Genomic DNA, 17,317 nt, shown 5'->3' with positions numbered 1-17,317 from the left:
AGCGCAGTTGGGGACAACTGGAGAGAATGGTTGGATCAAGAGGACTAGGCTCCCCACATCAATCTTCAGGTTTGGTCTACTCTCTCAACTGAACTTCAAAAAAGACAAATCCTTCATGACACCTCAGAGGACAAAATCCGATGGGGAAAAACATTATTGGTCACTTCAATTTAAAAGAAGCCTACAGATATATAGCAGAGCATGATCAAATTCAACTAGACCCTAAATGGATATCTATCTGGGACAAAAAACATTGGCCAAAAATTTATATTTTCCTATGGCTTGTCCTGCATAGGAAGATTCTAACTTGGGATAATCTAAGGAAAAAAGTATTTATTGGTCCCTCCATATGCCAACTCTGTCAGTGTGAGGAAGAAACTACAAACCATCTCCTAAACGAATGTCTCTACACGTCCAAAAGTTGGGATTGGGTTTTCTTGGTCTTCAACAGTTCGAATCGAGATCCCTCCTCCATATTGATCACCATCTCGAACTAGAGACCTTCCTTCTCCTCCCATCCTTTGGTTAATAGAGCATGGAACATAATCCCAGGTTTGGTCTGCTGGGCTCTATGGAAGGAACGCAATGCCAAAATTTTCTGAGGCATCTCAACTCTGGAGGAAATCACATTATCTAAGATCAAGAGCGCCATTTGGGAGATAGTGGCTTCCTCCCTCCTTCAGAATACCAATGGCCCTCCTAGCAACTCTGATGCGAGAATTTTGTCTATGTTGGACCTCCTCCAGACTAGTGTCCCCGATGTCTCTTCCTCATCCAGGAATGATAAACAGAAGGACACATGGAGGCCACTAGAGCTGGGCACCACTAAGCTTAACTACGATGGAGTGGCTAAAGGTAACCCAAGCCTGGTTGGTTTTGGAGGTGTCTTCAGGAATGCAAAAGGTGAAATATTATGGGTCTACGAGGGTAACATTGGTTCAGCAACTAACAACATCATTGAACTACATGCTCTGGAACATGGCATCACCATCGTGAAAAGACTAAAGCTCAACCCTCTGATCGTTGAAGGGGACTCCACTCTGGCCACTCAGATATGTAAAAAGCTCCAGCAGGGTATCGAGGTGGCCAAAGTCTCGGATAACTGGCACCTAAACAAAATTATGCAGAGAATCAAACACAAAATAGACAGCATGGAAGGTCTACACTTCCAGGCCATCAGAAGAAACGACAACAATCTTGCTGACAAGTTAGCTAATGAGAGGACATCAGGGACCCTTCGACTGAAATCCAGGTCATGGCATGATTTGGAAGATAGTGATCTCTGTCAGGACTACGCAACCATTAATGACAAGGACAACCAGAATACCGAACAATAATTTTTCATGTACCCTGCGTCACAACAAGGATGATTCTAAGTATTGGGAGAAGGATGGTTTTGAGGCGCATACGCCTAGACTCGTCCTCGAATCGACAGATGTGCTGAACATTCCTGCCACAACTCCTCTCTCCCGTGAGGTCATCGCCATCCAGTCCAATCATCTCTTTAAGGCTCCTTCTCCACCTCCCAACCCCTATACTTCACACGCTTCCCCTTCCCTCCCCTCCCCTCTACTCCATGCCCCCCAAGGTCCTCCTGCCTCTATTTATTTCCCCCTCACCCCTCTCCTTCCTATCATTCCCTCTACTCTTTGGCCTCTCTGTATTTCCTTTGTTCTTTGGTTGTTTTGTCTATCTCATGTCCCTATTTCTTCCTCATGGCCCTGAAGCACTGCTCCATCCCAACCTCTAGTGAGTGGCGCGACACGATAGAGCTGCCTCCCGCTGGAATTCTTTGGGTCTGCCCCACATTACTCGCACTAAGACCTCCGTCAGGGCGCAACTCTAAAATTCGCAGCAGCAGTCAACCTGGAAACCCAAGATCATATCACCAACCTTAAAGCTCAATCCAGTGCTCTTCGCAAAGCGGTCTCTTCAGAGGATATTGATGCGGACTTCGCATGGATCCTCGACCCAACTTTCACCCGAGCACGCGAGAACCTTTATGCGCGCACCATAGAAACCTGGTGGCAGATGAAAACTATCATGGGTCTCACCTTGCAAGAGCAGGAGGAGCGTTCTAAGGTGCTCGAAACCAAAATAGACAGTCTCACTGAAAAGTTCGTGATCTTTGTTGAGGCGGTCCACCATTTCCGCTTCATTACTAGGGACTCTTCGCAGTATACCGTCATTAGGAAGAAATTCATGGCGAAAGTCCACTTGGTTGCTGAAGGGTCGCCAAGTATTAAGAAAGAAATCGTTGGAGCCTCCTCAAGTCAAATGAACACTACTGCACCGCAGGAGGGGAGTACTCAGGAAACTCCCATTAGTCTGGATGACAACCTTGTCACTACCAATCCTGAATGAATTATGATAGTTCTCTTTTGTCTTTTCTCCCCCACAATTGTCTAACTGTAGTAGACCTCGCAATCTCAGAAATAAAGAACCTCAGATTTGTCTGTTTAGTAGTGACTAAGTCCATAATTATCCTTTTTGAGTCTGTTGTAAAAAGGGTTCCTCAATGGTTCTTGGATATTCACCATTGTAACTACCATAGTATACAGAACCCAATTTTGGCAAAGTCGCATTGTAGAAGGAGCAAATCAGAAGCTAGAACAGACAGTTTAGCTGGTCTTTGTGTCGAGCTCTCTTACCCACACAACCCAACCCATGTAATTACTCTCTTTTTTCAGTAATCTATTCTATCTTATTCACAAAAATAAAAACAAATTCCATCACCCATGTGACGAACAAAAAATGACTTTGCAATGTGATGAACAATGAATGCTGTCACAATGTGATGAATAACAAACAAAATTGAAATGTTATGACATCAATATGTGATGAACAACAAATGTCACCACAATGCAATAAACAACAAGTGTTGTGACAATGTGATGATCAACAAACAACATTGTAAAGTGACTAACAACAAAATAATCACCATGCGGCAAAATATAAACAACATTCCAATATGATGAACCACAAACATATTTTTAGTTGGGAAAAAATGATGTCTCAAGGTGATAAACAAATATTGATATCATAATGCATGGAACAAAAACCATTGTCAACCATGGTCAAGCATGTTTAACGATGTGAGCCATGATCAACCTGTGGTTGACTATAGTTAGACACAATCAAGAATGATCATCCATGGTTAAGCATAGTCAACTATGGAGAACATTGTCAAGCTACCCAACCAATGTCAATTATGGTCATCATATGTTCAACATTGTTAATTGAGGTTAATTATGGTCAACCATGCTCAACATGATACATGGTCAACTATAGTTTGGATTTTCATCTTAGTTAGCCATAGTTGATCATAGTCATCTACAGGGAAATGCTAACATCCTTGGTCAACCATATTCACCATAGTCAACCACATATTGACCCTTGTCAATCATGGTCGAACAAACTTAACCATAGTCAGACATGGTTAACAAGTACAACCATGCATAACCCTGTTCATCCATGGTCAAACAAGTTCAACCATAGTCAACCATAACCAACCATGGACACATGGTCGACCATAGTCAACCTTGCTAGCCCTCTTCAACCATTAATATACATTAACACTAACATTAATGCAACATTGACACTTACATTAATGTAACATCATCCATGGTCAACCACAGTTGATAAATATTAATGTGACAAGGATCAACATTAATGTGACACCAACATAGATCCATGTTAACCCCATATCTATCAAGCACTGATAGGGATCAAATCTCTTAAGGTGTAAACCTTTTTTAGATTGCAAAACTTGAAGAAAGGTTTGCACATTGAGAGATTTGATACCTCTTGTTACTTGATAGATTCAGATTTAACATGGATCTATGTTCATTATATATATATATGCCATGTGTCAACTCCATGCTAAGCATGGAAGGAATTACACATTTCCTTTCATCTTGAACAACAAACAAATAAAATATTTTAATCATAAATTATTTTATTTTATTTTATGTCGTAATGTGACAAACAATAAATTCCATCACCCATGTGATGAACAACAAATGACTTTGCAATTTGATGAATAATGAATGTTGTCACAATGTCATGAATAACAAACAACATTTCAATGTTATGGCATCCATCAAAATGTGATGAACAACAAATGTCATCACAATGCGATAAACAACAAGTGTTGTGACAATGTGATGAACAACAAACAACATTGTAAAGTGACTAACAACAAAAAAATCACCATGTGACAAAATATAAATAGTGTTGCAATATGATGAACCACAAACATCTTTGTAATTGGGAAAAATGATGTCTCAATGTGATAAACAAATATTGATATCATAATGCATTGAACAAAAACCATTGTCAACCATGGTTAAGCATGTTTAACTATGCGAGTCATGATCAATCTTTGGTTGACCACAGTTAGACACGATCAAGAATGATAATCCAAGATTAAACATAGCCAACTATGGAGAACATCGTCAACATTGTCAAAATATCCAACCATGGTCAATCAATGTCAAATATGGTCATCATATGTTCAACATTGTTAATTGAGGTTAATTATGGTCAACCATGCTCAAGATGATACATGGTCAACTATAACTTGTATGCTCATCTTAGTTTAGCCATAGTTGATCATAGTCATCTATAGGGAAATGCTAACATCCTTGGTCAACCATGTTCATCATAGTCAACCACATGTTGACCATTGTCAATCATGGTGGAACAAACTCAACCATGGTCAAACTTGGTCAACAAGTACAACCATGTGTAACCTTGTTCATCCATGGTCAAACAAGGTCAACCATGGTTAACCATAACCAACCATGAACAACATGGTTGACCATAGACAACCTTGCCAACCCTCTTCAACCATTAAGTGCATTAACACTAATGTCAATGGAACATTGACACTTACATTAATGTAACATCATCCATGGTCAACCACATTTGATAAATATTAATGTCACAAGGATTAACATTAATGTGACACCAACATAGATGCATGTTAACCCCAAATCTATCTAGCACTAATCGGGATCAAATCTCTTAAGGTGTAAACCTTTTTTAGATTGGAAAATTTGAAGAAAGGTTTGCACATTGAGAGATAAGATCCCTCTCGTTACTTGATAGATTCAAATTTATCATGGCTCTATGATGGTTATATATATCAACTCCATGCTAAGCATGGAAGGAATTACACATTTCTTTTCATCTTGAACAACACACTAAGAGAATGTTTTAACCATAAATTATTTTATTTTATTTTGTTTCATTTATTTTATAGAATATATATATATATATATATATATATATATATATATATATATCTATTCTCGCTCTTTTTATATAGATAGATAGGTAGGTAGGTAGATATTTACATTGATTTTTTTTTTTGTTATTAATAATTATTATAAATGTTACATCTCAATATCAATAGAAGGAATTACATATCTCCTTCATCTTAAGTAACACAACAATATTTAATGTTTTAACCATAAGAAGTTTTTTTTTTTTTTTAATATATAGAGTCTTTCTCTCTTTCTATCTCTTTATATACACACTTCTCCTTCATCTTAAGCAACACACTAACAAAGTATTTTAACCATTATAAATTTGTTATTTTCATTTACTTTTTATAATATATACAATCTCTCTCTTGCACACTCTCTCTTTATAGATAAAATAATATTTGCATTGACTATTTTATTATTATTATTAATTTTTTTAAATGTTATATCTCAATTCCATATTAAGCATTGAAGGAATTATAAATGCTCCCCCATACCCTGAATTAAAAAGTATATACTAAAATATTTTAAGCATATTGAAATATTTCATTAATAATCTACATTCAAATTTATTTGTCACTAATATTTTTAAAAACTACATATCAACTTCATATTAAGAATTGAATAAACTACACATCTAGTCACAATGGAAAGTGAAAATATAAGCAATTTTTTAATTCCCCCCTCTATATAAAGTTGATATATATATAATTGAATAATGTAAGTCTTTTAAATATCATATATCATCTATATAAAGTTGATATATATATATATATATATATATATATATATATATATATATATATATATATATATATATATATATATATATATATATATATATATATATATATATATATATATAATTGATTAATGTAAGTCTTTTAAATATCATATCTCACGTGAAGACAAAATGAAGTACACATCTCCTTGAAACTAAATTGTAATATCAATATGCCAAGTATTAGTAATGCAAGAATTACACATCTGCCTCACACCCACACTCAAAAGTTAAAAGTAATTATAAAAAAAAATTATTATTTTTTTTTACTATCAATTACTATATCTCTTTATATAAATTTGATGTAAAATTAAAGTAAAAGTTGAAATATTTCTTATTACTATTTTCTAAAGTGAAAATTGAAAGTTAGATGAAATATTTTAGAATTTTAAGGTTGCTATTTATTTCTAAAATAGTTAGATTATTTTTTCTTTCTTAATTAAAATATTCGTAAATGAATTTATTTACAAAATAGTTACATTCTTTTTATCCTTTTAATTAAATTCATCAACTAAAAATTCCTACACTCTTTTTACATCTTTCATATAATATTTACATCTTTTATATAATATGTATCATTTTCCATCTTTCATATATATATTCACAACATCAATTTTAAAACATAATAAATGACATGGTTCATGATTCAACCAGTTAGCTTTGTTAATGTGATTTTGCTAGTTAATAAAAATTAATCAAAATGTACAACATTCATATTTGAATTGGTGTCCATAAGAACACTCATACAAGTGGTTAGTAAATATTCTTGAAATTTATAATTATTATGAAAATGATTTCTAAATAAAATAATAATATTATTGTTTTAAGAAAAGTCTTTCGGTAGAAATCGCATAAGAGAAACTTTTGGCCGACGCGTTTCGAACCAACCAATGTGGTAATTTAATTGATCTTAAATTACTTCATAAATTGTAGACCAAGGCTTGTAAATTGATGAAGTGTATGTGCACCACTTGTGCTAGGATTCTTTATTATGTGAGTAATTTTCAAATTGAATTAGGATGTTTTTATGGACATGTTTTATCTAAGAATCACCCAAAGTAAAAAGACTGTCACTCTTTCGAGAAAGAAAAGTATCACATTGTAAAAAATAAAGCTAATATGAAATAAATAGCAAAATCAAATCTAAATCGTCTTCACATTGACAGAAAAGAAAGGTAATTCTAAAGTGCAGAAATAAATATCACACTAGCAAAACCAAAATCTTCTTCACACTAACAACAATAAATCCTTGAACTAATTGCAAATGAGTATACTTTCTGTTTATCAATCAAAATTTACATTTGCATAATAAATCCCTTTGATTATTTTCTTCATTCTTCACACAACGAGATTAAATTTATGAAGGAAATTGTACAGAGAATTCTATCAAGAAATCTATAACAAATTCTATCTTAACTGCTACTAACACTTTTCTAGAAATCAAAGCTGTAATCACCATGATAACTTAATCCTATGAAACAGAAAACTTAACCAAAAATAAAAATGAAACCTTATAGATCCCAAGGGGGCCTCCGGTGAGTGTAGGTATCTAGAGATCAACAAAGATTAACCATGCATTTATATGAACGACATAGCGGGGTCAAAATCTCAATTAATCAATTGGAAAGAATTTTTAAAATAATAACCAGTCATGTGTATCATTGTGTTGAGAGGTAGGTTTTATAACCTCCTTTGTTAAACAGTTTGGAGATTTCTAACCCTATCCTTCTCAACATAGCATCTTAAAATAACATTGCTAAAATAAAATAATGATTCTTCATGATTTGTTATCGAAGAAGCAAATCATGAGGCAAAATATCAGCTTCAATCAATGATCTTCTCTCTCGCCTGATTTAACTTCAGTCTTTTCCATTGGGTTGACTTCCATGGTGACCTGCTCATACGTAAGTCCTTATTACCTTGTCAGATCAGAGGAATAAGTGGATATCATTGTGTTGGTTTCCAACTACCTATTCTTATGCTGGTTTCCTCAATTGATGTTTCGGAACCTGCAGATTCTTCAAGTAAGCTACAAAATCGGTTATTAGCTACAAAATTGATGCAATTCGGTAGCTTGCGCATATATTAGATCAAATAATAAAGAAACTATGAATAAACTATGATTAAACACATGTTTTTGCTAATAACCTTGCAAGTTGATACTTAATTTGAGTTATTATGGTCAAATAGGAAGAGAATGGAGTTTAAGGAAGGTGTTAAAAAGGAACAATGTTGATCTTCAACAATTACCAACATCATCCCCCTTGTAATGACTAGTTCTGGATTCTTGCATGTTCTTAATGTCAAGATTGAGATGAAGTTTACAAAGATCTGATAATCCCATCAGTTGACATGAATGATTTGTGGTCTCAGTTCTGTTATGGACTTTTATGAATCCAAACAAATCATCGAACTGTCTCGAAGTTGTTTCTCGAGCCGTGCAGGATAATTAATGTTCCAATGAATTCATGTCAGGTTGTAAGATATGAGGAAGCACAGTTCAACTGTTCATGCTTGAAATTTTCACGCTTTAGCCAGCATTTGAGGTTAAGGAGGAGATCATTGTTGTAATGACAATGCAACATCAAATGACATTGCGCAATTCACTACTTATAAAAATAAATAGTGTACAACAATTTCTAGAATGGCGATAAGAATTGCTAGAAGACCCTCTCCTGCGAAGTATTTCATGCTAAGAGAGACATGCAACCAAACTTTAACGCTACAATGCATTATTTTTTCCACAAAGAGGCAAATGATCATAGCGTTGGAAATCAAATGAAGAGAAATTAAAGACAAGCAAGACACACTGCAAAATAGAGAGGGGTTTTCAGACAATATTTGAGACACTTTTTGGGTAAGTTGTCTTAACTTGAGATAAAATAAAACTTGTGTATTGTCTTAAATATTGTCTTTAAGCGGGTGTCTCAAATTATTGTCTTAAGAATGTGTCTCTATAAAGACAATATATAGCACAAGCATTATTGTTTGATACATCTTGTCTGATATATAGCACAAGCATTATCGGTTTGACATTGTTTCTACAGTTGTTGGGCTTGGGAATTTGATACATCTAGTGACGTTTGAACAAAATCCCTAAACCTTTGTGATGGCTTGTGGATCTGTGAGATTCCTTCGGAGATTTGACTTCTAAGTTGGATATAAATACATTCAAGATCTCTCATGTAGCAAACTATGTTGGTTTTCTTTGATGCAACTTTTTATTTTCTTTTGAACTGGTCCTAGATCAATATGCTCTTTTCTCTCTAGTTTGGGTGTACCAAGGAATGAGGTTGTTCAAGTGTGTTTGGATTTACCTAAAGCTTTTCCTAACAGTCGGGTGTATTGCATTCAGAGATATACACAAGGAAATGGACCGCATCGTGTTTTTATAATATATGATTTATTTCATGTAAATTTGTATGGCTTAGATCGATCAAATAAACTGATAATTATTATAATCATTATTCCTTTATAATAATTATTCTTTAAATTTTATGACTTTCCATGATTCTTTTAATTTTTTCATTAAGTTGATTAGACATATATATATTAAGACAAATAAACACACAACTATATAAAACTAATGCAAAAGTCAAATATAAATTAGCACATGTGCAGTGCGACTCAAAATGATTGCCACGTTACTAATATGTGTAGTTTTATCCCTACACTAAATCACCTCTCACCTCATGTTCACTCTAGGAAAGTTCCAGCTACAATCTACCTCACACATACACATTTTTCTACTTAATATTCATCCTTCCCTGTGAATTTTAACAACATGTTTCTACTTGATATTCATCCTTCCCTCCGAATTTTAACGAATCAAAGGTATGATTACCATCAATTTCTTTACAATTTTATATTGATACAGTAAGTTCTTTGTAATATGTTATCAAGAAATTATCAGTTTAGTAATTGTGTTATGCCTTGTAGGCTCAATTAGAATAATCACCTAACTTGAAGAAAAAACGTATAGCTATAGCGAATCCAAGAGGTAGTCTCCAGTTTGATGGTCCAAATATAGATATTTTTGTGGACTTGGATTGTCCTCTTCTCAACCAGGTTGTTAATGTTTTATCAAAGTGGGTGGGGTAAGTATAGGTTTGACTTCATTTTACTTTTTATCTTTTCCTCCCCTTTTAATGTTTGTGTAGATGATTATCATGTTAGTTTTGAGTGTGTGCTTTTTGGGCTAAATTGGTGCTATGAATGTTGTTTATCAAGATGCCTACAAATTGGTTTTGCAAGGTGAGGAAGAGTTGCACATAATTTTTTTATATGAGTTTATGTATACTGCCCATCTTACACGATCACTAGAAATTGGTTTTTGCATAAGAAGCCAACAAAACTTGAATGCAAATTGCATGCATATAATAAAAGTTCAAAATGAATGTAATATGGTCCATCAGATAAACTGCCCACAGTTTTAGATACCAATGTTCCAAGACCAACGCCAATTTTCCTATGTTCTACCATCGAGATATCAGAATGTGTTCCTCAACACTTTCACATCTTACTAGTGCAACATTGATACTTTCATAGAAGCATGTCCCTGAAATCCTTGCTTTTGCATGCTTTGTGCCAACTTGTGGTGTCCTGAAAGTAGAGGGCATTCCTCTACTTGATTCATGCATGTTCTTGCAATCTTGGTGCATGCAAAGGATCCATAAAAGTAAGATGCATGGACAATCTTAGTGCATTGGAAAGGACCCATAAAACTAGAAGGTTAAATAACTAGGAGTTCAATAAATGTTGATAATCATCAAAACATTTATGTGTCATCTAATTTATTAGTCATTTAATTATGTAATATTGAAAATTTGTAAGGCAATAGTCATCAAAATACTTATGTACCATTTAATTTATTAGCCATTTAAGTTATATAACTTTGAAAATTTGTAATTCTAAGATAGAGTGGAGGTGCCAAACACATCGCATAATTTTGAAACAAAAATATTGTTTGGAAACGAACTCTTGATTTCATGTGTTAAATTGTGTATATGATAAAAAATATTCTCAGATTATTCAATTTAGATAGTAAAAATTTCTCATGAATATGATGAAAAATATTCTCAAACTATTAAATTTGTGCACCTCAGCCCTGGCTAAGCATTCCTCAAGAACTAAGAATCATGTTTTCTTACAAAATTCTAAGATCATCACTAGAGAGGACCACTATCAAAAGAGAAAGATCAAAGAAGCTCTTGAGATAATGAAGCATCCACATAATCTCAACATGGATGATGGTATTGAGATTAGTGGCAACTGGCTTCCTCTAATTAGATAGATTGGTTCTACTAGATTTTCTCAGGTATAACTTCTTAGGTATGAATCTCTCTACCTAGCTTTAATTCATATAATATTTTATCTTATAATAATATTAATTACATTATAATAATATTATTTATTACTATATAAAAAATTAATATATAATATAATATAATATAATATTTTAGCTTATAAAAATATTAATTACATTATGTAAAATTTAACATATAATTTATTAGTAATTTCATATAATATGTTAGCTTATAATAATAATTATTAAATTATTTAAAATTTTAATATATAATATAATAATGGTTTTAGATAATATTTTAAGTTAATAAAATTTTGTTAGATCTAAGACTTTTGTGATCTATATTGTAAATAAATGTCTTTCGGATTAATCACATCATTAGGATTTGGTCAACGTTTCGAACCAACTAATGTGGTTTATCATCAGGACAAGATGAAAAAATCAATTGATCTTCAAGAATAAATAGCATGGATGCATCCCAAAGTTAGTTGTTGAAAACTAGCCATTAGTGAATTAGTTATTAAGATAAATAAAATAATATTCTAAATTGGTTGTTAAGAATTATTTATTAAAATATTATATATTTAGTTATAAAGTAGTTGTTAGGAATTTATTTATCATAATTATATATATTAATTTTTAATATAGCAATAATAATTCTTAAATTAATTAAAATAATACTATAAGTTGTTAGAAATAGGTTACAAAATAGTATTTATAAACTAGTTGTTAGGAGTTTATTTATATTAATTATATTAAATATTACAAAAATTAAATAATAATAAAGTTATACGAGTCCATAAATGATAAAAAGTAGTAGGTAAATAATATTACAAATAAATAATAATTAGAAATAAATTCTAAGAACTTAATATATTTATAATACTATAAGGGTTTAAATAAAATATTTATTAATAGATTGATTGATTTTTTCACCTTGTCCTGAGGATGAACCACATTAGTTGATTCAAAACGTCAGCCAAATTTTAATAATATGATTAATCTAAAAAACATTTATTTTAATAATATTTATTATATAAAAAATTAATATTTATCTCTTTATATTAATTTAATTTCATATATCAATTTAATATACTTTAATCTTAATATTCATTAAAATTAATTATAATATAATATTCTCTTAATTAATACACATTATCATTAAATAATTATGTAAAATAATATTTATTAGTTTGGTTTTTCACCATTTTATAAAAAAACAAAAGAAATGGTTTATTTATTCTTATGCTTTGGCTCATTCTTTTTCAACCATTGTCGTGATGATGAATTTTTTTCATATTTCAACGTCAACAAATTTCAAACTCTATTATGGAATATCTGAATTCTCTATCTAAAAAAATAGATAATTGAATTTTACAATAAAAATTAAAAGTTGTTCAAGCCAAATATTAGTTTCATCTCGTTAATTCTATGATTTGGCTCTTTGTTAGTCATTTTAAAATAGGGTCAAAATTTAGAACATTACATTATGGTAGATGTTAGACTATGACCTAAAAAAAAATCAATGCTCAAATATTCTTAAATGGGGTAATGGTTTACTTCTTGTGTTGTGAATGACGAATGACAAGCACCCTGGGTTATATATATATATATATCCATTTCACTTCATTTGTTGTTCAAGTGGTTTAAACAAAGCCCTCAACCATTTTTATTATATATAAAAAGGAAATTACTTAGAAATTAATACAAGGACCTATAAACATGAAATTATATCGAGAGATATGATTGTATCACCTATGATAAGGGTTGGTTTTTTTTGTTTTTTTCAACCAACAAAGTTGTGTTGTGTGAAGCTGATAATTATTGGGTTGGATTTTGAACAAATAATTATTGGGTTGGATTTGAACGGATGGAGCCACGCATAATAGAGGAAATAAGGCTACAAGTTATGTTATAAGGTTTGTTAAAATTTAATCTTGAAGTTCGAATTTTAACGAATCTTAAAAAAATTTTGAGGTTTAGTGAACCTCATCGAACTTCATAGCCATTGACCAAGTCCATAGATCAAAATTCATAACTTCATGTTACAACTAAAGTTTGTAATTTATCCTTGCAGTTCCTATGTCTGTGATAACATTTTTTATGTTTATGTTGATTTCTTACTATTTTATCCTATAATTCATATATATATATATATATATATATATATATATATATATATATATATATATATATATATATATATATATAAACTTAATGACGAACCTCATTTGAACATGATCAAAAAATTCGAACTCAAATTGAACCTAATCATTGTCGAACCTGGATTCAAACCCGAACCATGTGGCATTGGTTACAAGGGTTAATTGTTTCTTATAAGTATTGTTCATAATTCAATTCATACAATACTTTATCAAATCACATCATTTGGTTTTAAAAAAGGGAAATTTTGAATTTTATTTTCATTATAGTTGTGAAACAATTTTGTAGACTAATTTTAAAATTTTCATTAAGAATGAAGGCACAGTGTAACCAAAAATATTTTAGCAAGAGACTTTTCCTTGAAATTCTTTGAAACAAATAGAAATGGATTTTTGTGCGCCACATGATGTCGTAGAATGTAATAGCATTTCAACAATTTCAATAATATTGATGTAGAGTAGTGATATATAAACTACCACGGATATTCTGATATAACAATTCATCACAATAGATCTAACAAAATAATTGAAATATATATGATGAAGGTTCATTTTCTTTCATAGCTTAGATTCATTAATAGCTGATTTGATTGTTTATATGAATAAAATCACTAACATGAAAGAAGTTCATAACAAAAATAAATATACACATGCCCATTTACAATAGACACACATTTTACCTTAAAAACCCTTACCAGATAAAACCCAGTTAGGAGGTGAGGTTGTTTTGCACTCTTTTCTCTTGTATTGAAACATGCAAGTGCAAATGAAGAGGTACTCTCTTTGGAGTTAGCTGTGATCAGTGGCTTGTAAGGATGCTACCAAACCTTCACCCCCTTTGTCACTCTCTAAATGCCCGCTCCTACTTGTTTTTCTCAATTATGGAACAAAATACAATACCATAGAATGGAACCCCTACACCTCATAACAACTTGGTATTTGACATAGATTGATCGCCAATTAGGGGTAAGGTTTGATTTCTTCAAAACTCAACTAAGTTCAGGTTTTTGACCTTCTATAGTCTTCTTGAGATTCCATGCATGGCTAGCCCCATTTGCATGAGTATTGGGGGTTGGCGTGGCATTCACTCATACCATTGTGGTCAATTTGCAAGAGCCATAACTTCTGCATATGAACTCTAATTGAAGTGATCCTTGAAGCATTAGAAAAGTATCTTGTAACAATCCTTTTTGGTTACCCCTCTTGTAAATATTTTTATGTACAAATTGTAATAATTGTGAAAAATAAAAAAAAATGACTCAACTGATGAGAGAGGACACATATTCAAAGTCTGGGAGGAGAAGTTGCTTGGGAGTTTCTTGGGGAAATAGCCAAGCTTAGAAGTGGTATTTAATTGGCCACCTATCTCCCTGATGAATTGAAGGCAAGTTGGTACATGCATTAAAAATGTTTATGGGCAAGAGGATGAGAAGTCTTACTATTGGGAAACATGTTGGTTCTACTCAACACACTACCAAACGACATATGGGGGTATGTTGGGAAAACAAAGGGATACCCTGATAGAGAATAGAAAGGGGATGAAATAAACACTTTCACAAGAAAAGCACTCAAACAAGGAAAGTTGTTAGAGCGGTATTAGAGAACATGTCGGGGAAGGCACAAAAAGGTTCAAGCGTAGAATACCAAAATAGCAAGAAATACTATGTAGCAACATGTGACTAGAAAAGCTTAGTGGGAGCTCAGGATGAAGTGGTGGTGTTGAGAAGGTAGAGAAACAATGGACTGTAGACTCATACTCAGCAGGTGTAGACATTGGGAACTTTCGGACTTCTCTTGGTGTTTCACAAGTGGAGACCCCTAAAGGTGGACTCTTGATTCCCGTTAAAACTATCATGTCGAAGCATGGTGTGCTCTAGATTCCTGGCGGATTCCAGGTGGAGGTGCTGTGGGATTTGGATTCCTATAGTGTGAATCAGGTGGAGACACTATGGGCTTTGGATTCTTGTAGTGATTGTTGGGTGGAGGATTGTGTGCTCTGGATTCACTAAAGTGTGTATTTTGGTGGAGCATTATGCACTCTGCATTCCCTAAAGTGTGCTTGGGTGGAGACAATGTGCACTTTGGACTCTTAGTTGTCAGGTGGAGGCACTATGTGCTATGGATTGCCATGTGTTGTGACTTTACTAGTGTAAATTTTCCTTGAACACTTCACTCCTCGAACTTTGAATCTAGCTCGGGGATGGTTAACTGCAAGAAAGGATAGTAGTGAATTTGACCTACAGTTGCGAGGGGAGTTGAAGTCCCTCTCTTAGTTGCTAGTCATTTAACTGACAAGATAAGTTACTTACTTTTATGTATGTGTATACTTGTGTAATTTGATGGTAAATAATGTTACTACATGACAATAGATGTATCAGCACTGGTAATGGATCAGTATGCATCCTTGTGTACTTACAATAAGATAATTAGTGTGTCTATTCACATAGTTTGAGATATTGCAGATCCCTTTAGTTGTTGATATACTTCCTGATTTGCAAAGTTAATTCCACGTTTTGTATGATGTGTGAAATTTTGTGGTTGAATGTTTTATTTGACAATAATCTTTGTGTTTAAGAATTAAGAGTTTTGTTGTTTAAAGAGTTGTATGAGGCTTGTTATGAATTAACATGAATCTTTTTTATGCTTGACAGATTGTTTCTTTCTTTACTCATTGAGTGAACAGAGGAATAAGGCATATATATATATATATATATATATATATATATATATATATATATATATATATATATATATATATATATAAAGGAATCTAGTATTGCTAAAGCTAAAACCACAGTGTGGTGGCCATCGATTGGCCTATTAAGAGGTTTGTTAATAGTTGGATTTACACCTTTGTGGATGCATTTTATGTATGATTTTCACTTGGATTTTATTGTGTCAATGTAAGGATGCAATTCTTGGAGTTGTTCATATTGCGAGTAGAACCAAGCTCTCAACTACACCTTGGCTCAGTTCCTAAAGAAGTTCAAGAAACCCCATATAATTGATCTCTATTATTAAGTAAAGAAACGCCTTCGTGTTGTGTTGGATTTGGTCTATCTGAATAGGTTAGGGAGTCCCAATGTTCTATAGAAATTTTGAATAATTTAACACATATTCAATGGAGATTATCCTGATCATGTACTATTGCGGAAAACATACACAATACATAAGCTCCTCTACGTTGATCATCAATATAGCAGCATCAATAACAATAAAACATCAAGAGCATTCACACATTAACACAGTATGTATCCCGGGGAAAGCATCTCGCTAAAAACCCCAACTATCTGTATATTAATGATTGAGTCATGTAACATTACACAGCATAATACTTCTCACAAGTATCTCCACCTCTGTTACACACAATACAGCTCAGATCTGATCTCCAAATCTCTTCCACTGCTTGCCTGCCTCCACTGCTCAATACCTGCTCAAGAACTGATGAGAATGGCTCACCAAACTCGTTTTTCACCTGCAAAATAGTCACTCACACTTTGTTGGACGTGAGCACAAGCTATAATGTGGGCAAATACGTGAGCAAACTCATTGGCATACTCAATCCCTTGATTGTGCAAGATCTGGTGCACAACTATATTCACAACTGATAGCAATCTGATTCTCTACCACCTGTCCCTGTTGAACTGAACATGCACTGACATGCAACTGAGTTAACTAATGTATTCATTAGTTGTATTATGAGTTAATAACTTGTGAATTAATTAATAACTAATTCACCCAACTCATCTCTATTCTATTTTCCAGTTAGACTAAATACAACCAGTTTAACAAAGCTAAA

General features: G+C 32.7%; 1 protein-coding gene across 1 annotated transcript; it reads left to right on the top strand.

Moving 5' to 3' along the window:
* The first annotated feature begins 728 nt into the window (after positions 1–728).
* On the top strand, positions 729–1,337 carry LOC149161132 (uncharacterized). Its single transcript, XM_089434781.1, has one exon. The coding sequence runs from the start codon at positions 729–731 to the stop codon at positions 1,335–1,337; it is 609 nt and encodes a 202-aa protein (XP_089290907.1).
* The last annotated feature ends 15,980 nt before the right edge of the window (positions 1,338–17,317 follow it).

Source organism: Pinus tabuliformis, chromosome 5_2 (genome assembly GCF_031772625.1).
Source record: "Pinus tabuliformis cultivar Carrire ecotype Pingquan chromosome 5_2, CPIR1, whole genome shotgun sequence".
NCBI classification, from domain to species: Eukaryota; Viridiplantae; Streptophyta; class Pinopsida; order Pinales; family Pinaceae; genus Pinus; species Pinus tabuliformis.
This window is presented reverse-complemented; position numbering and strand designations above follow the sequence as displayed.

Excerpts from the sequence above, each read along its gene's own strand:
- LOC149161132 (XM_089434781.1), top strand. The coding sequence starts at position 729 with ATGTTGGACCTCCTCCAGACTAGTGTCCCCGATGTCTCTTCCTCATCC.